The 18486-nt window shown below is 39.7% G+C and overlaps 6 protein-coding genes across 9 annotated transcripts; 4 read left to right on the forward strand and 2 right to left on the reverse strand.

Annotated features, from left to right (window-relative positions):
• Positions 1-126: 126 nt before the first annotated feature.
• On the forward strand, positions 127-5559 carry LOC116926130 (protein argonaute-2). Of its 2 annotated transcripts, none has more exons than XM_032932932.2 (16): positions 127-285; positions 751-842; positions 906-2037; positions 2103-2217; positions 2282-2484; positions 2544-2814; positions 2882-3088; positions 3159-3360; positions 3458-3664; positions 3738-3878; positions 4023-4191; positions 4254-4560; positions 4621-4755; positions 4814-4915; positions 4983-5167; positions 5231-5559. In XM_032932932.2, the coding sequence occupies exons 2-16, from the start codon at positions 797-799 to the stop codon at positions 5319-5321; spliced, it is 3513 nt and encodes a 1170-aa protein (XP_032788823.2). In that variant the 5' UTR covers positions 127-285; positions 751-796; the 3' UTR covers positions 5322-5559. The 2 variants fall into 2 exon arrangements, with proteins under 2 accessions (XP_032788823.2, XP_032788824.2); XM_032932933.2 differs by having other exon boundaries at positions 128-285; positions 748-842.
• Positions 5560-5602: 43 nt separating this feature from the next.
• Positions 5603-6442, reverse strand: LOC116926136 (rRNA-processing protein FYV7). Its single transcript, XM_032932941.2, has 3 exons — positions 6241-6442; positions 5966-6128; positions 5603-5904 (listed from the first exon to the last, which is right to left on the reverse strand). The coding sequence occupies exons 1-3, from the start codon at positions 6440-6442 to the stop codon at positions 5661-5663; spliced, it is 609 nt and encodes a 202-aa protein (XP_032788832.1). The 3' UTR covers positions 5603-5660.
• Positions 6443-6518: 76 nt separating this feature from the next.
• Positions 6519-9238, forward strand: LOC116926132 (pantetheinase). The gene is made up of 9 exons (XM_032932934.2): positions 6519-6657; positions 6912-7230; positions 7303-7431; positions 7495-7768; positions 7832-7904; positions 7984-8198; positions 8255-8487; positions 8550-8780; positions 8841-9238. Exons 2-9 carry the CDS (start codon positions 7156-7158, stop codon positions 9129-9131), a joined length of 1521 nt encoding a protein of 506 aa, XP_032788825.2. The 5' UTR covers positions 6519-6657; positions 6912-7155; the 3' UTR covers positions 9132-9238.
• Positions 9239-11572: 2334 nt separating this feature from the next.
• On the forward strand, positions 11573-13619 carry LOC116926134 (prostaglandin reductase 1). 3 transcript variants are annotated; one of them, XM_032932936.2, is made up of 9 exons: positions 11573-11726; positions 11810-12078; positions 12145-12253; positions 12326-12388; positions 12455-12577; positions 12651-12769; positions 12837-12991; positions 13059-13283; positions 13347-13619. In XM_032932936.2, exons 2-9 carry the CDS (start codon positions 11961-11963, stop codon positions 13455-13457), a joined length of 1023 nt encoding a protein of 340 aa, XP_032788827.2. In that variant the 5' UTR covers positions 11573-11726; positions 11810-11960; the 3' UTR covers positions 13458-13619. The 3 variants fall into 3 exon arrangements, with proteins under 3 accessions (XP_032788827.2, XP_045032336.1, XP_032788828.2); XM_045176401.1 differs by having other exon boundaries at positions 11601-11726; positions 11814-12078; XM_032932937.2 differs by lacking the exon at positions 11573-11726 and having other exon boundaries at positions 11750-12078.
• A 343-nt stretch (positions 13620-13962) lies between these two features.
• On the forward strand, positions 13963-16333 carry LOC116926135 (autophagy-related protein 101). Its single transcript, XM_032932940.2, has 5 exons — positions 13963-14292; positions 14673-14834; positions 14891-15119; positions 15184-15350; positions 15426-16333. The coding sequence occupies exons 1-5, from the start codon at positions 14263-14265 to the stop codon at positions 15504-15506; spliced, it is 669 nt and encodes a 222-aa protein (XP_032788831.1). The 5' UTR covers positions 13963-14262; the 3' UTR covers positions 15507-16333.
• Positions 15891-17958, reverse strand: LOC116926133. The gene is made up of 5 exons (XM_032932935.2): positions 17799-17958; positions 17383-17615; positions 17108-17326; positions 16866-17051; positions 15891-16800 (listed from the first exon to the last, which is right to left on the reverse strand). The coding sequence occupies exons 1-5, from the start codon at positions 17825-17827 to the stop codon at positions 16514-16516; spliced, it is 954 nt and encodes a 317-aa protein (XP_032788826.1). The 5' UTR covers positions 17828-17958; the 3' UTR covers positions 15891-16513.
• Positions 17959-18486: the final 528 nt, after the last annotated feature.

The raw sequence follows: 18486 nt of genomic DNA on the forward strand, positions 1-18486 counted from the left end.
CGGTGGAGCTGGAAATTGCTGGTACATGGTTTCTGAACCCAACAGCATGACTCAAAGGTTTATCAACGTTGAACGTATGATTTCATCACAGTCTGAGTCTAAACAGAAATAACTCTGGTGGTGATATTGGGCACCACTGCTTCAAGCCCTAATACCAGCGCACCAGCCTCGTCCGCAGAAAGCACAAAAAAAAAAATTTCATCAGACGCTAATCAGAGTCGTAGAAGCAAGTAAAAGTTAGTCTTTCTTCCGTAAAATTTCCAGATCTGTTTCCTTTTGCTTCAGGTAAGCGTTCATTAGGTTTTGGCAATTGTTCTCATATGTTTTATTTCATGACACATGTAAAAGTGATTACAGAAATGTTGTAATATACTAATATTCAAGTTGAGGCCACTTTTACATGAAGCAATCATACTGAAAAGTTCACATATTTGAGAAATATAAAGATGAGAAACCAATTATTTGAAAGAATTGGTAGCCAACAGGCTTTGTCATGCAAGAAAAAAATTATAGTTGAATTTGTTTTCTTTATTTTAATTCAATGGTTATCCATAAGCTGTTTGCTGAAGTATTTCATTCAACAGAATGTTGCATCATATCCAATAAGTTCATTTTGTTTGAAAGATTGTGAAACTTGCAGATTTTGTTAGGCAGATTGTGAAACTTGCAGATAATTTTATCAGCAAGATTCACAATCTTTCCAGACCATGGTAACAGCCGTATGTCTAATGCCTGTAAACCTTTTAGCAGTATTCCAGTCTGTGTCCATCCATCTGAGTGATTTTTCCTGTTGAAAATGACCAGAAAAAGGGGAAAGAAGCAGAATGAAAAACCTGATGAAAGTAAGTTAAATCTTGTGTATACTTGATCTACTATGTTTAAATTCTTTACATTTTAAAAATTAGGTGCTCGTGAGGGTGAAACAAGAGGACCTGAAGTTACCCAAGCTATGGAGCAACTTACTCTAGGCCCACAAACTGTGCAGCAACATCCAGCTGAACATTCAGGGGTGCAGCAGCGTCCTGCCGGACCTCCAGGCGTGCAACAGCGTCCTGCTGGACCTCCAGGTCTACAGCAACGTCCTGTCGGACCTCCAGGGCTACAGCAGCGTCCCGCTGGACCTCTAGGGTTACAGCAGCGTCCCGCTGGACCTCCAGGCCTACAGCAACGTCCTTTCGGACCTCCAGGGCTACAGCAGCCTTCTGCCGGACTTCCAAGCATGCAGCAGCAAGCAGTTGGGTTTCAAGGCGTCCAGGAACATCCTACTGGGGGCCAAGGCATTCAACAGGAACGTCCTGCTGGACCTCCGGGCATGCAGCAACGTCCTCCTGGACCACAAGGCATGCAGCAACGTCCTCCTGGACCACAAGGCATGCAGCAACGTCCTCCTGGACCACAAGGCATGCAGCAACGTCCTCCTGGACCACAAGGCATGCAGCAACGTCCTCCTGGACCACAAGGCATGCAGCAACGTCCCGCTGGACCCCAAGGCATGCAGCAGCGTCCTGCCGGACCACAAAGCATGCAACAGCGTCCAGCTGTACCCCAAGATATGCAACAGCGTCCAGCCGGACCACAGGGCATGCAGCAACGTCCTGCTGGACCGCAAGTCGCGCAACAGCGTCCAGCTGTACCCCAAGATATGCAACAGCGTCCAGCCGGACCACAAGGCATGCAGCAACGTCCTGCTGGACCGCAAGTCGCGCAACAACGCCCTGCTGGACCACAAACTGCGCAGGAACGCCCTGCTGGACCGCAGGCCACACAGCAACGTCCTGCTGGACCGCAAGTCGCGCAACAACGCCGTGCCGGACCATCAGCTGTGCAACAGCCTGTTGTTCCTCAAACTCAGATAAGCCGGCCAATGGCTCAAGGTGGTGCCCTTCGTCCTCCTCCCCGCCAAGCTGCCGGTGGTGTGGGAACCCTAGGCCGCCCGATTCCTCTTTCTGCAAATCATTTTGCGATTAATATGAGAAAGCAAATACTTTACCATTATGACGTTGATGTCAAACCTCTACCGTCAAAGACACTATTCAGGTGGGTATTTGTAATGCAAAAATTTGCCTTGTTAGGATAGCTTGTATTGTATTTATCATCTGCAGGAAGGTCGTTGAACAGTTTTTGGGAAGCGATGCGCGGTTTAAAAATATTCGCCCTGTCTTTGATTCCAAGAAGAATATCTACACTGCTTGTCGAGTGCCTGGCCTGGATTCCAAGGTATAAAAGCCAAAGTTGCCATTATATTTCCAGGCTTTTGTTTGATAATCTGTATTGTCTTTAGTTGGAAATCAAATTCGAATTTCAAGAAATGGACCGAGATCCACCCAGGATCAACGAATTCACCATATATTTGCAGCCCACTGGAGAGGTAGAAATAGACCTATCGGCACTGGCGAGTTATTGTCAATCTGGTTCGTCTGTTGATATCCCGCTCCGTCCCATTCAAGCGTTAGATATTGCCATGAAATATGGTGCTGCCCAGCGGTAAAGAGAATTTCTTTAACATTTTATCATCTCGAGTAACAATGTGTTTTTAACTATAGACCCACGAAAGTGATGCTCGGTAGTTGCTTACTAAGTAAACCAACTGGAAGACCACAAGAACTTGGTGGAGGAGTAGAAGTCTGGTTTGGTCATTTCCAATCCTTGCGCCTTGGTTGGAAACCTTTCCTTAATGTAGATGCGACTCAACGTGCGTTCCTGAAATCGGGTAAAGTACATCTGATAATGGCAGAGATGTTCAATACTAGGCCTGGAGAAGAATTATACGATCGTGACTACATGGATTTCAGCAAGAAAATTGCTACATTGAAGGTAAAATATATGCATAAAGTTTTACGAAAAATCAGCCAAATTTTAGATTATGTTTATTCATATTTAGGTTTCCTATAACCGCGGTCAATACATTGCCACTGTCGGATGCAATGGCATTAAAGGTTCCGCCAGCACTGAAAAATTTGAATGCGATGGCCAGCAAGTTACAGTGCAACAATATTTCGAGAGAAAACTTAATATGAAGTTGCAGTATCCTCATCTGCCGTGCGTGTGGGTGGGAAGCCGAGAAAAGAGAAATCTGGTTCCGATGGAGGTAGAAATAAGTTTTTTCCTGGCCTGTTGCTCTTTAGTTATCTTGCTGACCCATTTTATGATATATGTAGTTGTGCTTGATAGCCGAAGGCCAGGAATATCGACGTAAGTTGACTGATTTTCAAACATCGGCCATGATAAAAGTTGCAGCAACACCCGCCGATGTTCGCAAAAAGAAAATCCTCGATAGCGTTCGTAGTATGGAATTCGACCGGGATCAATATGCTCAACATTTCGGCATTTCTGTCGACAGCCAAATGGCAAAAATTCAAGGTAGATACATGGTTTTTCCAAGTAATCGAGATAGGCCGCTTAGCCATTGCATTGACAACCGTTCTTATTTTTCATCATTATTTTTTTCATCATGCAGGGCGAGTGCTACCAACACCGAAGCTTGTCTATGGAGATAAAGAATCTACTCCTATAATGCCTAGGGATGGTGTTTGGAATATGAGAAACATGAAATTTATAGAAGCCAAGTCAATGAATGCCTACGGTATATTGAATATTACAAGATGTCAAGATCGTGACATAGAAACTTTCGTTATGGCATTGACTAGAGCTGGCCGGGAAATGGGTAAATTGTTTTGATATTCGTATAAAACTATCTGCACTTATTAAAATATATATAATTGCCTTCAAACTGGCAGGCATGACCATGGGTAACCCGCTGTTCAACAGGCCTTGTAGTCTTGCCAACTTGGAGAAAACAATGAAAGAGGCAAAACAAAAATTCCCGCAACTTCAAATAATTTTTGTCATCATTAACCGCAAAGGAGACCCTGCGTATGGTAAGTTGTTTTTAGATTGAGTCATATCTTTGTAATTGTAATGGAAAAGTGATGCTAATGAGCAGAAACTATGGCAGTGCATGGAAATCAATTTAAAACATGTAAGTCATATTTTGGTTAATAAATTTTTTTCTTTCATTTTAGAAATTGTCAAACGTGTTGGGGATTTGGATATCAAAATCACAACACAATGCATTCAGCAAAAAAACGTTCAAGGCAGAAATGGCCCAGATCCATCAACGATGGCGAACATTTGTTTGAAGCTCAATGCTAAGTTAGGAGGAATCAACAATTTGATTGCACGTGATTTTCGGTAAAAACTTATGCTTATTAAATATTTAAAAATAAAATAGGTTAGCTAATCCGTTTTCAAAGCCCCAAGGTTCTGTTGGAACAACAAGTCATCATCATGGGAGCGGATGTCACTCATCCCGGTGCAGACCAACAAGATTCCGGTAAACCTTCAATTGCTGCTGTGGTAGGGAGCGTAGATCCCCGTGCCTCTCAGTATTGCTGTGAGATAAGAATTCAAAAATCGAAACAAGAGTATATCGAAGATATGGAAAACATGGTTTACAATTTGCTGCGCAAATTCAACAGAGTAGCTGGAACAACGTCCACAGGAAAGCCTCAACGCATAATTTTCTACCGCGATGGCGTGAGCGAAGGGCAATTTGCTAAGGTACAGTTTCAATTTAAGATAGGTTACTGTACTCGAACACTTAATTGATCAACGGGTTAGGTACTGGAGTGGGAGCTATCTGCCATACGCAAAGCTTGCATGAAACTCGAGAACGGCTACAATCCGCCAGTCACTTTCATTGTAGTTCAGAAACGTCATCATACTCGTCTTTTTCCGGAAGATCCACGAGATGAGGTAGTAAATTACTAAATTGAATGTGGGGACCTAACTGTATTTTTTTTTTTTTTTTTAGTGTGGCCGTGGAAAGAACGTCCCACCGGGAACAATAGTTGATAACACCATTGTACATCCTGTCGAGCAAGACTTTTTCTTAGTTTCACATCAAGGCATCCAGGTTAGACAACTAGCTAAAGAGGTGCTTGTTCTGTTGTCTTTACGATTTTGTTTTGTTTTTGAAATAGGGTACAAGCCGACCAACTCATTATCATGTTCTTTGGGATGACGCTAAACTGCACGCTAATGAAATTCAGATGCTCACTTACTACATGTGCTATCTGTTTACCCGATGCACCCGGTCAGTGTCGTATCCGGCGCCGTGCTATTACTCGCATCTGGTAGCTTTTCGTGGAAGACAGTATTATGACAAGTATGTATTCATGTAAACAGTTTATCTGTGTTCTCATTAATGCTTTATTTTTCGTAAATTTAGTCTAACGGGGAACCGTCAATCCGTGACCTCCAGTGCTTTGCAAGCTCACATTGATTCTACCCGAGATTTGAGCTTCATGTTCTTTGTTTGAACACGAGTCGTACTATTCTATTTTTTTTTCCTACTTACCTGGGGGTTAAGAGTTGCTTCTCCTTTTTCAAAGATAAGAAAACTGGTTGGTTTCCTTGTGATTTCCTTTCGTTTGATGCCGTCTTGATGACATGAAAAGGTGATTGTCTAGTTTCAGCATCAACGCGATCTTTTTCATTTTTCGCTATATTTTCATGTATCTGGAATTATTTGTTAAAATATACCCATTTATTACATAATTTACTTAGTCATAACATTAATTCTGGAACAGAAAGCAATGGCTTGGAAGTAAACCGTGTAATAATTTGGAAATCATTGAGATAAATGGTGTTCTTAGGTATTAACTCTCATTGGCAACTTGCTTTTGGATCTTCTCAAGGAGGATTTCTATTCTACCCTTCATGACTGGCTGCCCTTTCTTTGTTTTCTGAGTGAGCTTCTTGATCCTTTCCAGTCTTACTTGTTTGCTCTTCATGATGGCCATTTCTCTTTCTTTTACTTTTTGTTCCCTTTCCAATCGAGCTTCTTCTTTTAAACCTTGTATACGTTCATATTCTAGCTTGGCTCGTTGAAACTCAGACAGCCTGGAGAAAAACAAACTGAAATGTCATAATACAGTGTAATAGAGTTTAGTAATATCGGTACCTTTGAGGAGGTGGTGGTTGAGAATATCCACTATTGTAATTTCCATCAGCAATGTTGTACAAACGATTTGTAATGTGAACAGATGAAGTAGATTCATCCTTTTTTAGCATCTTCCTGTATTTTCTTTTTACAGCTTCTTTTCTTTTGCTTTCCCATTCCGATACTGAAATTAGCAAATAAAGGTTGATCAAAACATGTGTTGCACATGGCAGTTCCAACTCAATTCTTTCTTAAGGAGAAAAGTGATGGTAAACTACATACTAATAGTTCAATACCTCTCTGTTTGTGGCTGTATTGCGTTTCTCGCCATTTTTTTTTGTCGAAATTTCGTTTGCCTTCTTTGTGTGTGTTCTGTGCTTCCATTTTTAAATCTATCAACTCATCGAGCCTCCGAGGTAATGTTGGCTCTTCGTCTGCTACTGCACTGTGTCTACTCCGCAATCGCCGCAATCGCCACCTGCTCGAACAGTTTACCATGGAAGATTAGATAACTATGGATTTGGTAGTTGTATAGATCCTAGTTAAAATTAAGTTCTACTTTTCGGCAAGGATCGAAAGAAGACACTGGAACGGCTTTTATACGTAGTTATTCCCGCGGACAAGTGACACCTCTTGAATACTAAAGTAGACACTGGAACTGCGAACTGCCATATTGCCAACCCAGAATCTGAAACATTGAAAGAGAAAGTTTGGTATTGTTTTTTTACTGTTTTCAAATCCTTAGGCTACTATACTATTGGGTTAGGGCTAGGGGCCTTCACTGTAAATGTGTTCGCTCCAATTTATTTGAATAACGAAGCAATATTTACTAGCAGACTTGCCAGCATGTAGCTGTAAATGCATGACAACAGATTTTCTGGGAACACATAACTGAAATTTTGATAGTTATTTGGTGCTGAGGCGAAAGTTATTTATTCTTTGGAATCAATGTCCTGATCCGCAACAGACAAAATGCTAATAGCAAAGGGCGATGTTCGTCAGCAAGTGCATTACAAGCGGCGTTCGGTCCAGACGATGGGTGATAGTTTCCTATCTACTGTAATCCTGAAATACAGAAGACCCAATAACCTATCGCACAATGTGTACCACTGTATACGTGAACTGTTTGGGCCTCTTGCTTACGCAACTTAACTAGAGGTATCAGTTGTGGTGCAAGTATCACTGTTGAAATCGTTCGTATAAATAGGAACATGAATCAAATTCTCAATAGACTCTTACTGCACGTGTTTCTTGGCGTGTTATTTGCAAAACTGCCTGCTATTATAGTGAGTTTAAAAATTTCCCTACTAGAGCTTTCCATCAAACAACGCAAGACTAAACAATCTTTTTCAATCAAGGCCCGTTCATACAAAGCTGCTGTTATCGAATATTCTCCAACGGGAAGTGTATTCAGCCAAACTCCGACGGAAGTACTGGGTCAAAACCTGAACAACTACAATCAGTTGATTGCCGAGGCTGCATCTTTAGTAAATATTGTCTTAAGAAATTTCGTTGTTTTAATAAAACAATGTTTTCTTTTGCTACGAAAGGGTGCGGACATAATCGTTTTTCCTGAGTATGGGTTAACAACACTGTCGCTATCTTCTCTGTCACGGTTAGCTGCCCGGCCTTTTCTACAACAATTTCCGTCCATCAACACCTCTGTACCTCAACTTTCTTGCGATGGCAACAAAACAGTTCCTGACAACGAAATAGTTTTCACAGGACTAAGTTGCTACGCACGCCGAAATGCTATTTACGTGGTGGCTAATGTTGGCGAAATAGTGATGTGCCCTTCTGGCCAGAATACTACAGAAAATGGAGGTAAGATTTAAAAAAAAAAAATCGTTCCGGATACATATGTAACCAACTCTCTACGACTGAAAGTGTGTCCGGAAGACGGCGCATTCCAATATAGCAGCAACGTCGTCTTTGACAGAAACGGCGTATTAATTGCCCGGTAAGCTATTCAGAAAAATCTTAATAGAAAATAGACAGGCATTAAGTCTAAATTCTTAAATTGCTGTGATTTCATTTAGGTATAGAAAAACTCACCTATTTCTGGAGCCTTTATTTCAGTCGCCAATAATTACCGATCTTACTGTTTTCCCCACTGATTTTGGAGTAAATTTTGGACTGATGACATGCTTCGATATTATGTTTTACGAACCAGCTTTGTCTCTCTACTACCAACAAGGGATCAGAAATTTCATCTTTCCTACGGCCTGGGTAGACGAACTACCATTCCTAACTGGTAGAAAACGAAGTAAAACAACTATTTGTCTTGTAACTGACTTTTAAAACGTTAAGCCATTCAGAAACAAAAGGCTTGGGCCCGCTTCCTAGGGGCAACTCTGTTAGCTTCTAATTATCATCTGCCGGCTAATGGTCAAATCGGCAGTGGCATTTACGATGCTGCCGGTGCAATCAGTTATATATCTAGTCCGGATTCGGGAACGCGAATTATTGCGGCACAAGTCGGGAACAAAGAGGATAGTCCGCGCGGAGAAGTCTGCCCAAAAGAGATACTCCAGAATTCCACTGTAATCAATTTCTTTACTTTTTACATTTTGTGGTATCATGAAGTGCCAATCTACTCTCAAAGGCACGTTGGATGGAGCCACATGGAATGTTGTATGAAGACTTAACCAACTATTCTAGCATGGAGCTCATAGCTGGTGTTGCTCAAACTGCCTTCTTATGCCATGACGATTTGTGTTGCCAATTAAACTACTCCATTTCGTGTCCCTCGAATGAGATTTGTGACCAGTACCGGCTGTTCACCTACAGTGGATTCCGAACCCTAGGTGGCGGCGTGTATACAGTGAACATTCAGGTTTGTAACTTAAGTGTGCTAAATTCACTTTGCTTAATCGTTTATTCTTTGCAACTGTAGTTGTGTGGAGTTGTTGCTTGCACTGATCAAAACGTAAAAAGCTGCGCCAAGCCAGATGTAATCAATTTGGCGCAAATAGATGCGCTGGATTTATCAGGAAATTTTTCATCAGCGCGTCAAGTTTATCCTACTTCGATTACCAAAGATTTGCAGCTTTTGCCAGCCGGAAGTCTAGATCTCAACTTCTACGGTGACGGTGCCATCGGCTTGATTACTTCCCTCCCCTTGTCGGAGGCTTTAGCTATTGGTCTTTATGGAAGAGCGTACAGCAAAGATATTGACGGAAAGTAAAGAATAAAAGTGCTTGGCCGTGTACACGAAATTTACTTGGGTAGTTTTCTTCAGTCGGCTGGATAAATATTCTTTCCACCACGAGAAATAAATAGCTCATTTGACAACCTCATGTTTTTCAATCTCGCATTCGGTGTAAATCATTGCGTTCCAATACTATCTGCTGAATAATTCTGTTGGCCCACTGCTAGAAACTAGTTAAGAAAATAAATTAACTGTTTAGAAAGAAAGATTTGACCTTAAGTTATCGATTTTTTAAATGATCGTTTTGGATAAAACTTATAATTATCAATTACCTTATAACTTATAATTACAGTATTACCATGGTATTACTAGAGTCATAGAATCCAATAGAACCTAGGTTCTATGACTCTGGTATTACACTTACACCATGCTTACACATTTATATAATATTACATTTTTATGTAATTTTGTCAGAGTCATAGAACCCAGTCATAAACAGTTGGGTTCTATGACTCTGATTTTGTTAGGGCTCGGCCCCGCGACGATCGGGTACGATTTTGGCCGAACCGCGCGGTTCCTTTTTTTAAAAAGGCCAAACCGGTGCGGTTCGGTTTATAAATTTTTGGGAACCGATCGCACCGCGGTTTTACCGCGGTTCTTACGGGTCACACCGCGGTTGTTATGACATGAGCATGTTTGGCGGTAAGCGCCTGGTACTCCTTTAATTCTATGACAACTTCTGTCAGGTTTCGCGTGATGCGGGTTATGCTAATATCTCCACCTCAAGTTACTATGTGTAATGAACGCACTAGGAAAAATTGTGTTCATTGGACAAAAATCGTGTGCTTGTAAAAAATTCAATCAGCATTACTAATGAGTTAATTTACTTACTCATTTTTTTGCTAGTAATTATTGACTGATTTGAAACATTCGGCACCAAACAGGGCTATTGGAATTTGTCTTGTTTCACTTCCTTAAAACTAAGTAAACTAATCCTTAATACTATATACTAAGTTCAATTTAAAAACGAGGGTTGAGGCACTGACTCTTTCCGACATTCAGACGGGGGGTGCTCCCTACGAAAGTGCATCCCAGATCGCTATCAGATACGAAATCTACGATCCTTGAGGGGGATGCACTCTGTGAGACGATGGCACACGAATGCTACGGCATGACTTGGCACTAGGTACCACCCGTCTTCCGCTTAGTTCGTCTTGGCAGCCTCGCAGAGCCCGTATCCGTTTTGAATCTCTTCATAGCCAGTGTTACTCAACCCTACATTAAGAGGAATGGTAATGCAAGTCTTTTATACTGCTCCATACATGATGACAAAAGGCTGCAGTTCATTACGGCGTCAGTTGACCTTTAATGTTGAATTTCGGAAACACGGTGGACTACAACGATTATAATAAAAAATGAACATTATTCTTGACTTGCTGTGTTACTTATTAAATAACATTTCATTTATGCTAGAAAAGTTTAAACACGCAAAAAAGCTACAATAGAAACTGGTGCACGGATCATGAATGGAACATGTATACCAATCCCGCCCTAAGACCTAGAAGATGCTCTTCGGTTGCCACTAGGTGGCGCGTGAGTAGCATATTTCAATGCAATCTATTCATTGCTAGCAACGTTTGCCAAAAGCAACGAAAAACAGCAAACAATTGGGCCTTTTTAAGATAACAGCCTAAAACAAATGATTTCAACGCTAGTGAAACCAATCAAACGTAAACTTCACGTTCGCATTGGCGATTCGAAAAACCGCGGTGTGACCCGTAAGAACCGTTTGCAGAAGTTTGCACAAGTTTACACAAGTTTTACACAGTTTATACAACAGTATAAGTCGTAAATTATGTGAAAAACCAGTTGTATTTTTGCCCACATCATTACAACAATTTTCTGAATCATCGTTCGTCAATGTTTTCAATATCGAATTCAGTCAGATTGTTGGAACGTGAATCAATTTCGTTGATCAAACCGGCTTTAAACCAGGAGCGCAAGCAGATGAGGGCTTCAACAGTCTCGGGATTAAGGCTCATCCTAGCAATTCCAAAACAATCTTTTCCAGTGCTGAACGCCCTCTCACTGCCTGCACTAGTGGCTGGAATACTTAACATATCTCTAGCCATGTTTGATAATTTAGGCCATTACAGCAATGCCTGACAGCCTGACCTGACTCAATTAAGTCAATTAGTCAAAGTTCGAAGTTCAACTCAGGTCCCACCTGGCAACCATTGGTGCCACTTCACGCTCAACGCGATTTGATTGGTTGATTTGAAATTTCCGTCAAATTTTCAAAAAATTTTCAAAATGGCGGCGGTTCGCACCGGTTTGACCGAATTCCAAACCGAGAACCGCACCGAAGTAAAAAACGGCTAAACCGAACCGACGGTTTGGTGATTTTTGGCCGGCAAACCGCGGTTCGCCCCGATCGAAAACGATCGGGGCCGAGCCCTAGATTTTGTACTGTCTTAGCCTTATTAGCGTATCACTGGCAACGACGGATTTCCTCCCTGATAAACAAGCTCAAACGTAAAGTGCGGAAAAACTAAAAAGGTGCTTTGACGTTTACGAACGATTAGCATAAGACCAAAGTTCGGTCACAGACCGTCAGACACTTGATAAGGCGTGAGTGACTTGCTAACTTTTCATTTTAAAAAGACAATTCATCGTCATCATAACTTGCGTTATCCGAGGTATTTATTTACCAGATAGGTTTCACGTCGCTTCACAACTGTTTGACACGTTTCCGAAGAGAAGAAGGCCCTTCATCTCTGCGTTTCCGTCTGAAATTTCTTGTATTTCGTTTGCCGATCACCGGAAAATAACTCTGAAACTCATTGAAAAGAGTGTAAATCGAAAATGATAGATATACCAAAAAAAGGAAAAAAATTTATTCTTGCACGCCATTTTGAAGGCTCTCCAACTCATGACAACTTCAAGCTTGTGGAGTTTGACATCCCAGATCTCCAAGAAGGGGGTAAAGTTGTATTACAAAATTAACAAATAATTTTGTACATTAATATTTGTTCTTGATTTATTTCAGAAATTTTGGTTGAAGCCCTTTTCTTGAGTGTTGATCCTTATATGAGGCCATATAGTGCTAGACTTTTACAAGAGGGCACTTCTACTATGATTGGCAGTCAGGTGGCAAAGTATAAAAATCTTGTAGCATACTTCAGGAATTTACAACTAATAAATAAAAATAACTCTGTGTTGAATTTTAGGGTTATTGCAACCAAGAATGGGGAATATCCTTTGGGAACCAGATTGGTTGGATATTGGGGATGGTAGAGAAAGATATACTCCATAAAACCTGAGAATACTATAATACTACTATTATTTGTTGTGTATAGGTCCACTCATAGTGTAGTGAATCCAAATAATGTTGCAACTGGCATGATTGGATCTTTCACACACTTTCCAGATATAGGAAATCTATCTCCATCTTTAGGCCTTGGTGCCATTGGAATGCCTGGGTATGCTATCTCAAGCTTTCTTATAACTTGGAAAGTGGGAAATGATGTTGTTACACTTCTCTACTTTTTAAAGGAACACTGCATATTTTGGATTTCTAGAAATTTGTCAACCAAAAGAAGGAGATGTTGTTGTAGTCACTGGAGCAGCTGGAGCTGTTGGAAGTTTAGTTGGACAAATTGCCAAGATTAAAGGTTCAGTATGACTGTACCATACCAAAAATAAATACATTACTTGTGTATTTCTTCTCAATATGCATAGGTTGCCATGTAATTGGATTTGCTGGAAGCGATGATAAAGTAAAATGGCTCGTCGATGAAGTGGGTTTTGACAAGGCGTACAACTATAAAACAGCGGATTGGGATAAATGCTTAAAAGAAGCTGCACCAAATGGGGTTGACTGTTACTTTGATAATGTATGGAAGAGCAATTCTGCAGGTTGTTGGTGTTACATGATTTATTTATTTTCTCTTCATTACCAAGGTCGGAGGTCTGTTGTCAACAACAATTCGTAATAATATGAAGGATTTTGGACGTATTTCTGTCTGTGGATCTATTTCAACTTATAACGACAAAACTCCAACCATGGCTCCTGCTTGTGAAGCCGCTTTTGTTTTTAAGCAGTTGAAAATGGAAGGATTTCTTGTGGGACGCTGGAAATCGCGTTGGATGGAGGGTTTGTCTCAAATGACAAAATGGATTCAAGAGGTAAGAATAGCACAAAATAGTACATCAGATACTCGGTCCATTGTTTTCCCTTCATTTTTACAGGGTAAAATCAAAGTAAAAGAAACCTACACCGAGGGTTTCGAACAAATGCCCCAGGCCTTCATTGATATGCTTAATGGCGTTAATGTTGGAAAAGCAATCATTAAGGTTTAAAAAAAGAGCATTTCATCCCTAGAATAGACTGGTCGTTCTAGCGACGTTACAGTATAAATAGTCATCGTTTCAATTTTCGCTGAAACATTAAACTATTCTTTTTTCGAGATTGGCACTTGTTTGAACAGAATATTTTCTAATACATTATTTTCTTTCATGAAAGTTGTTATTTGTGCACCTTGTTCTTTTTTGGTTCATAGAACTAGGCTAGACTACTGTTTAAAAATTCTTGCTAAAACCAGAGTCATAGATTACATGGACATAGATCTATGACTCTCTATGACTGGTCAGACCATGTAATCTATGACTCTGCTAAAACCACTATGCCAATTAAGCGTTATAATGGAACAAAATTCAAATACATATTTTTTGTCTCTTACGTTACCATTCCTACTGAAAAAAAAATCTCTTTATCCAGAGTGCTTTCTCTTTCTTTTCCAATTTTTTGAAGGATGATTTGAAATGGGCTAAACTGGCAAGCGCGCAACTAGAACTATCAGCTGTACAGAGCTGTGAAAACAGTAAATAAAACGTCTGCTTTAATTGAGTCCTTTGTCTCGTTGTTAGTAGAACCTGTAGAAGTTACGCTATTTTCCTAAAACTGAAAATGTTTTAGTTACTCAATACTTATGTTTGAATTATGCTGCGTCTCTGCGTATGACACTTATCCATGCATGACAATTAAAAGTGCTTCTCCATCTTGCAGCATTCATTGACGGAACAGGTTATTTTGGCTAAACGTATACTTATCGAAGTGAAAGTGTTGCTCAGCCTACTAATACGCGTCGCAATTGGCATGTGAACAATGAATGCTAGGACACAGGTTTTTGAAATGGTAAGAAATATTTGTTTCAATATTTGTCAAAATCAACTCAATGGGCATTATTTTCTGGATGATATAATTTTTTTACTTAAAGCATCTCTCTCCGTCAATCATCGAAACTCTAATAATAGATTTAATAGTCAGAGTTTCAGAATTTTAGTATTATATAGGCAACTTTACATTAGGATCTTTCATTTTTTGTCAATTTTAGGCATTGCAAAGTATCAGTAGTTTCCAAAGCAATGCTAAAAACTAAAAAAAACCCTAAAATTTATTTTCTTTTTTTTTCTATATTTTTAGCAGTCTAGAACCTACATCATAGTGAAAATATGCATTAAATTTTTTTGTAAGTTCGTATTTCTTAATTAATTAATGTAATATTATATTACCAGGCACTTGAAGGAAGGCAAGTGGAAGAAGCTGTTTCAAGTTTGTTTCACACATTGCTATTCCATAGAACTTTGGGAAAGTTTCACTACAAGCAGGAAGGAAATTATTGTGTAGGAACAGTTGGATATGAAGATGCTGACTGTGACTTTGTTGACCTAACATATGTAAAGACACTAGAAAATATATCCCCTTTCTTTTGACTAACGTTTACCTTTTTCAGGTGCGATGTAGTTCTGGTGACATTAAAAAAATTGTTCATAAAGAAGCTACGGCATTTAGCGAATGTCTACGATCACAGGAACGAGAAACCCAAGGCCAGGCAAGATCTGGCCATATATCGTTGACTTTCTACCAGATAAAAAAGGCCAGGTGGCCATTCCCATCAGAAAGTATTCCTTGGGAAGTGTGGAACCTAAGAATGGAAATAATGACACTTGCTAGTGAAATTGGTGAGCTCTTAACAAATCAAAAGTTTACAATGCACTCCTGATTAAACATTTTTCTTTCCTGTAGAACGGCAGCTATACAGGGAAAAGGTTGGAGAATTGTTGGCTGAAAAGATCCTGTACATAGCTGAATCGATGAATCGTCCGTCTTATGTGCCCAAGATGCCCAACCAACCCGAGCTGGATCTCATCTTTGACACCAGTTTTGCTGATATCCAACCATATTTGTTCAAGGTTAGTCGGTAACGTTTTCAGCAGGTGTAATTTTATTCCAGCGAAACATTAGCCTGAAACATCACCGTCGTTTAGATTTCGTACGGAACATCGCCACCGTCAACATCGATGGGTACCACCGTGCGTCGACTACTCAAGGACACCCTCTCTATTTAGAGCTGTTGCTATAAAATTAATATTTAGGTTAAATTTGATATATTGTAAAAAAAACATACAAAGATGCACGAGGCCATAGTTCAATTTAACATGTTCCAGCTCACATTTTCCTGATCACCCTTTATATCTTGGATAACCCTCGCAACGGATGTACATGGGTGTTCACGTTTATTCCGTGTCGTGGCTTTTGTATAAAATTGTGTACCAAGCAGTTTGTAAACAGAGTAGGAAGAATTATTCGCTTATCTTCCTACCTCTGTTTACTATGCGTTTTCATGGCTGAAGTCCAATGTTAGTCAATACGTGAAACAAAAAGTGTCATGTCAAGTTTCTAGGTTAACCTGTAGAACCAAAACCTATGTTTCAAGGTGGAATATTCATTGCTATAAGAAAAGGGTCAAGTTTTATTGCTCGAATTGCAACACCGCTATTTAATGGGACAGTAGAACACGATCGAGATTTTGAGAGAAAGAATATAAACCTTTTAGAGTTTGTGCCTTATGAAAATAAAAACTTTATAAAGCGCAAAACATGAAAACAAATCGAAAAAAGGATGAATTAAAATACTGAAACGGTTCAAGCAGGGTATTAGACTAGAAAAAAAAAACGGAGTTGGTGTTTAAAGCCATAAGAAGAATCAGACATGGACTGAAGAACGAGCAAGTAGCAGAAAAATGTAAGCCCCCCAGAAGTTAAGTATGTTTGCATGCCAGAAGTGTTACTATATAAAACACAGAAATCATAATTCCGTAAGTTCATATTTAGATAGAGCTTTAAAATGTGAATACCAGGATTTTTGAGTGGAAGGAATAAACCTGTCAAGAGAAGCTCACTCTCTCCTTAAAAAAAAAAAAAAAAAGGTTCATGAAAGACTTTGGGAAATACAAACAAAAGCTACAAAATAAAATAAAGAAAACACCTCAGCTCTAATAACCAAAGGAAAGGAAATCCTTAATCATGAAGGAAAACTGTCTCGAGATTTGAGTATACTGTTTAGGACGAGGCACCTAATGGTAACGGTCATTTAAGGCGGGCGGTGAGTATACATTCACAGCTCGGTTTGGAGGCGAATCTTCACTCATCGGTTCAGAAACGTTCCATCCCCACGACCTGTTTGGCTGGGGATGCATAAATTCTGGACAAGTATTACTTCGCCTATGCACATTGTTGGCTTGCGAGTAATGTGGATTATAAGGCGGTGGTTGGCTAATAGCTTCAGAAGACACAGAATTTCTTCTATAACGCTCGACTTTTTCTTTAGCTTTGAGCACAGCTTGTCGTCCGGATACAGCACCTGCAACAGGCGACGTAATTATTTCTGCCACTTCATGATTATTACGTGAAACGCAGAGTATTTACCTGTATATTTGATATTTTCTACATTGGCATCTTGAACATCAGGCAATGCTAAAGCAACTTCTCTTTGTGCTTCAAAAATGTGAATACATTTGTGTGCAAGCTCTAGATAGGATTCAGATATTTTGATCAAGCTTTGTTTCATTCTGATGAGCTTCACAGCTTCATTTTCCTTGGAACACTCTGTCACTATTGAACATAATGTAAGTGATAATTGACTGGAATAACAGCAGAGATTATATTACTTTCTTCCTGGGCCAATTCACTGGCATGCGTTGCTTGTTTTAGCTGTGTTTCAACATCTAGAATTTCAGAAGGCTGTTCCCTTTTAAAAGCTTTTTTATACTCTTTCCTCAGTTTAGCTTCTTTGGCTTCAGCCAAAGAAAGTTTTTGCTTGCAGTTATCCACTTGGTTTTCTCCTTCAAGCATTAGCTCAAATTGCTGCTTGTAGTCTTTCAGATTGTCTGTTTAAAAGCCAGAAATGTAACAAAAGACAGTATACTGAATTAGAACTACTAACCTGTAAAGCTTTTCTGAGCATCACTCCAGATCATGTTAAGTTCAACAAGTTGAGCTGCTGTTTCCTGTATAGCTCTATTCTCACCGCGAAGAGACCATTTAAGAAGGTCTCCAAGTGCAGAAGTTTGAGAGCTTTGGAACCATCTAGCAGCAGCCCTCATTTCTTTAATTTCTGATATAACAAGTTGGAGGTCAGTGTGCCCACTTCCAGCTGATCTGATCCTTACACTGCTTCTGTAAGAGTTAGCATATGAATAATAGCTTTAGTAACAAAGCCAGTTTTGTTTGTTTGTTTGGTTATTAACTATGAACATATAAACTTATGAACATTAAATTTGGTATAAAATAAACTTAATTTGATTATTTTATTTTTAATTTGGATTTTAACCATATACAGATAAATGAAAATGATTTTACCTACGAAACGCTTTGCTGGCCTTTTCCATTTTTCTCAATGTTTTGATGAAATAACCGTTGCATTGGCAACCAAACTTATAAATAAAATTTTCGTCAACCCCTCCCCAGGGTTGCCGCCATTTTTTTCGAAAAAGGATACAGTTGTCGCTAGAGGGCGCCAAGATTAGATTCATTTTGGAGGCAAGGGAATATTTTTCAAAGAAATTGTCAGCCAACAGAACGTCGAAAAACTCCCTGGTGAGTTATCGAATTTTCTTATAACATGGGAGTTTGCATATAGATTTTAAGTGGGTGTTATTTGTCTGTAGTCTTGAACCATCTTCACTGTTTCGTTTGCTTTCAGTCCTGTATGTCCCCCCCCCCAATATTTGTCAGTTTGAGAAAAGGTTTATCAGAATTCCAATTCTAGAACCGTTGTTGAAGCTGCCTAGGCTTAAGTTCTTAGCTTAAGAGGAAATGCTTGACTTTGCATAAAACAAAGGGGAATATTGAAATGTATGGTAGATTGTGGTCCTAGCACATTAACCCCACTTGACAGCATAACATTGTCATATGGTGCCTTGTGGTTTTGGCAGAACCCAAAAGGCTTTTGTACAATAACTTTATGGTAGAGAAAGGGAAAGGAATCAAGCAAAAACAGAAAGAATAGAAAAGTGTGGTTGCTCATGTAAACAACATGGTTGTCAGA

The sequence above is a fragment of the Daphnia magna genome, linkage group LG7 (genome assembly GCF_020631705.1).
Source record: "Daphnia magna isolate NIES linkage group LG7, ASM2063170v1.1, whole genome shotgun sequence".
NCBI lineage: Eukaryota > Metazoa > Arthropoda > Branchiopoda > Diplostraca > Daphniidae > Daphnia > Daphnia magna.

Coding starts and splice junctions, on each gene's coding strand:
- LOC116926130 (XM_032932932.2), top strand. CDS start 797: ATGACCAGAAAAAGGGGAAAGAAGCAGAATGAAAAACCTGATGAAA. Junction 2,218..2,281: donor TGCCTGGCCTGGATTCCAAG/GTATAAAAGCCA, acceptor TATTGTCTTTAG/TTGGAAATCAAATTCGAATT. Junction 4,916..4,982: donor TTTCACATCAAGGCATCCAG/GTTAGACAACTA, acceptor TTTTTGAAATAG/GGTACAAGCCGACCAACTCA.
- LOC116926136 (XM_032932941.2), bottom strand. CDS start 6,442: ATGGTAAACTGTTCGAGCAGGTGGCGATTGCGGCGATTGCGGAGTAGA. Junction 6,129..6,240: donor ATACAGCCACAAACAGAGAG/GTATTGAACTAT, acceptor TGCTAATTTCAG/TATCGGAATGGGAAAGCAAA. Junction 5,905..5,965: donor CAACCACCACCTCCTCAAAG/GTACCGATATTA, acceptor GTTTTTCTCCAG/GCTGTCTGAGTTTCAACGAG.
- LOC116926132 (XM_032932934.2), top strand. CDS start 7,156: ATGAATCAAATTCTCAATAGACTCTTACTGCACGTGTTTCTTGGCGTG. Junction 7,769..7,831: donor GAATACTACAGAAAATGGAG/GTAAGATTTAAA, acceptor TACGACTGAAAG/TGTGTCCGGAAGACGGCGCA. Junction 8,488..8,549: donor AGATACTCCAGAATTCCACT/GTAATCAATTTC, acceptor CTACTCTCAAAG/GCACGTTGGATGGAGCCACA.
- LOC116926134 (XM_032932936.2), top strand. CDS start 11,961: ATGATAGATATACCAAAAAAAGGAAAAAAATTTATTCTTGCACGCCAT. Junction 12,254..12,325: donor ATTGGCAGTCAGGTGGCAAA/GTATAAAAATCT, acceptor GTTGAATTTTAG/GGTTATTGCAACCAAGAATG. Junction 12,770..12,836: donor ACAAATTGCCAAGATTAAAG/GTTCAGTATGAC, acceptor CAATATGCATAG/GTTGCCATGTAATTGGATTT.
- LOC116926135 (XM_032932940.2), top strand. CDS start 14,263: ATGAATGCTAGGACACAGGTTTTTGAAATG. Junction 14,293..14,672: donor GGACACAGGTTTTTGAAATG/GTAAGAAATATT, acceptor TTATATTACCAG/GCACTTGAAGGAAGGCAAGT. Junction 14,835..14,890: donor ACTTTGTTGACCTAACATAT/GTAAAGACACTA, acceptor TACCTTTTTCAG/GTGCGATGTAGTTCTGGTGA.
- LOC116926133 (XM_032932935.2), bottom strand. CDS start 17,827: ATGGAAAAGGCCAGCAAAGCGTTTCGTAG. Junction 17,327..17,382: donor TGCTCAGAAAAGCTTTACAG/GTTAGTAGTTCT, acceptor GCTTTTAAACAG/ACAATCTGAAAGACTACAAG. Junction 16,801..16,865: donor AGAAAATATCAAATATACAG/GTAAATACTCTG, acceptor CGCCTGTTGCAG/GTGCTGTATCCGGACGACAA.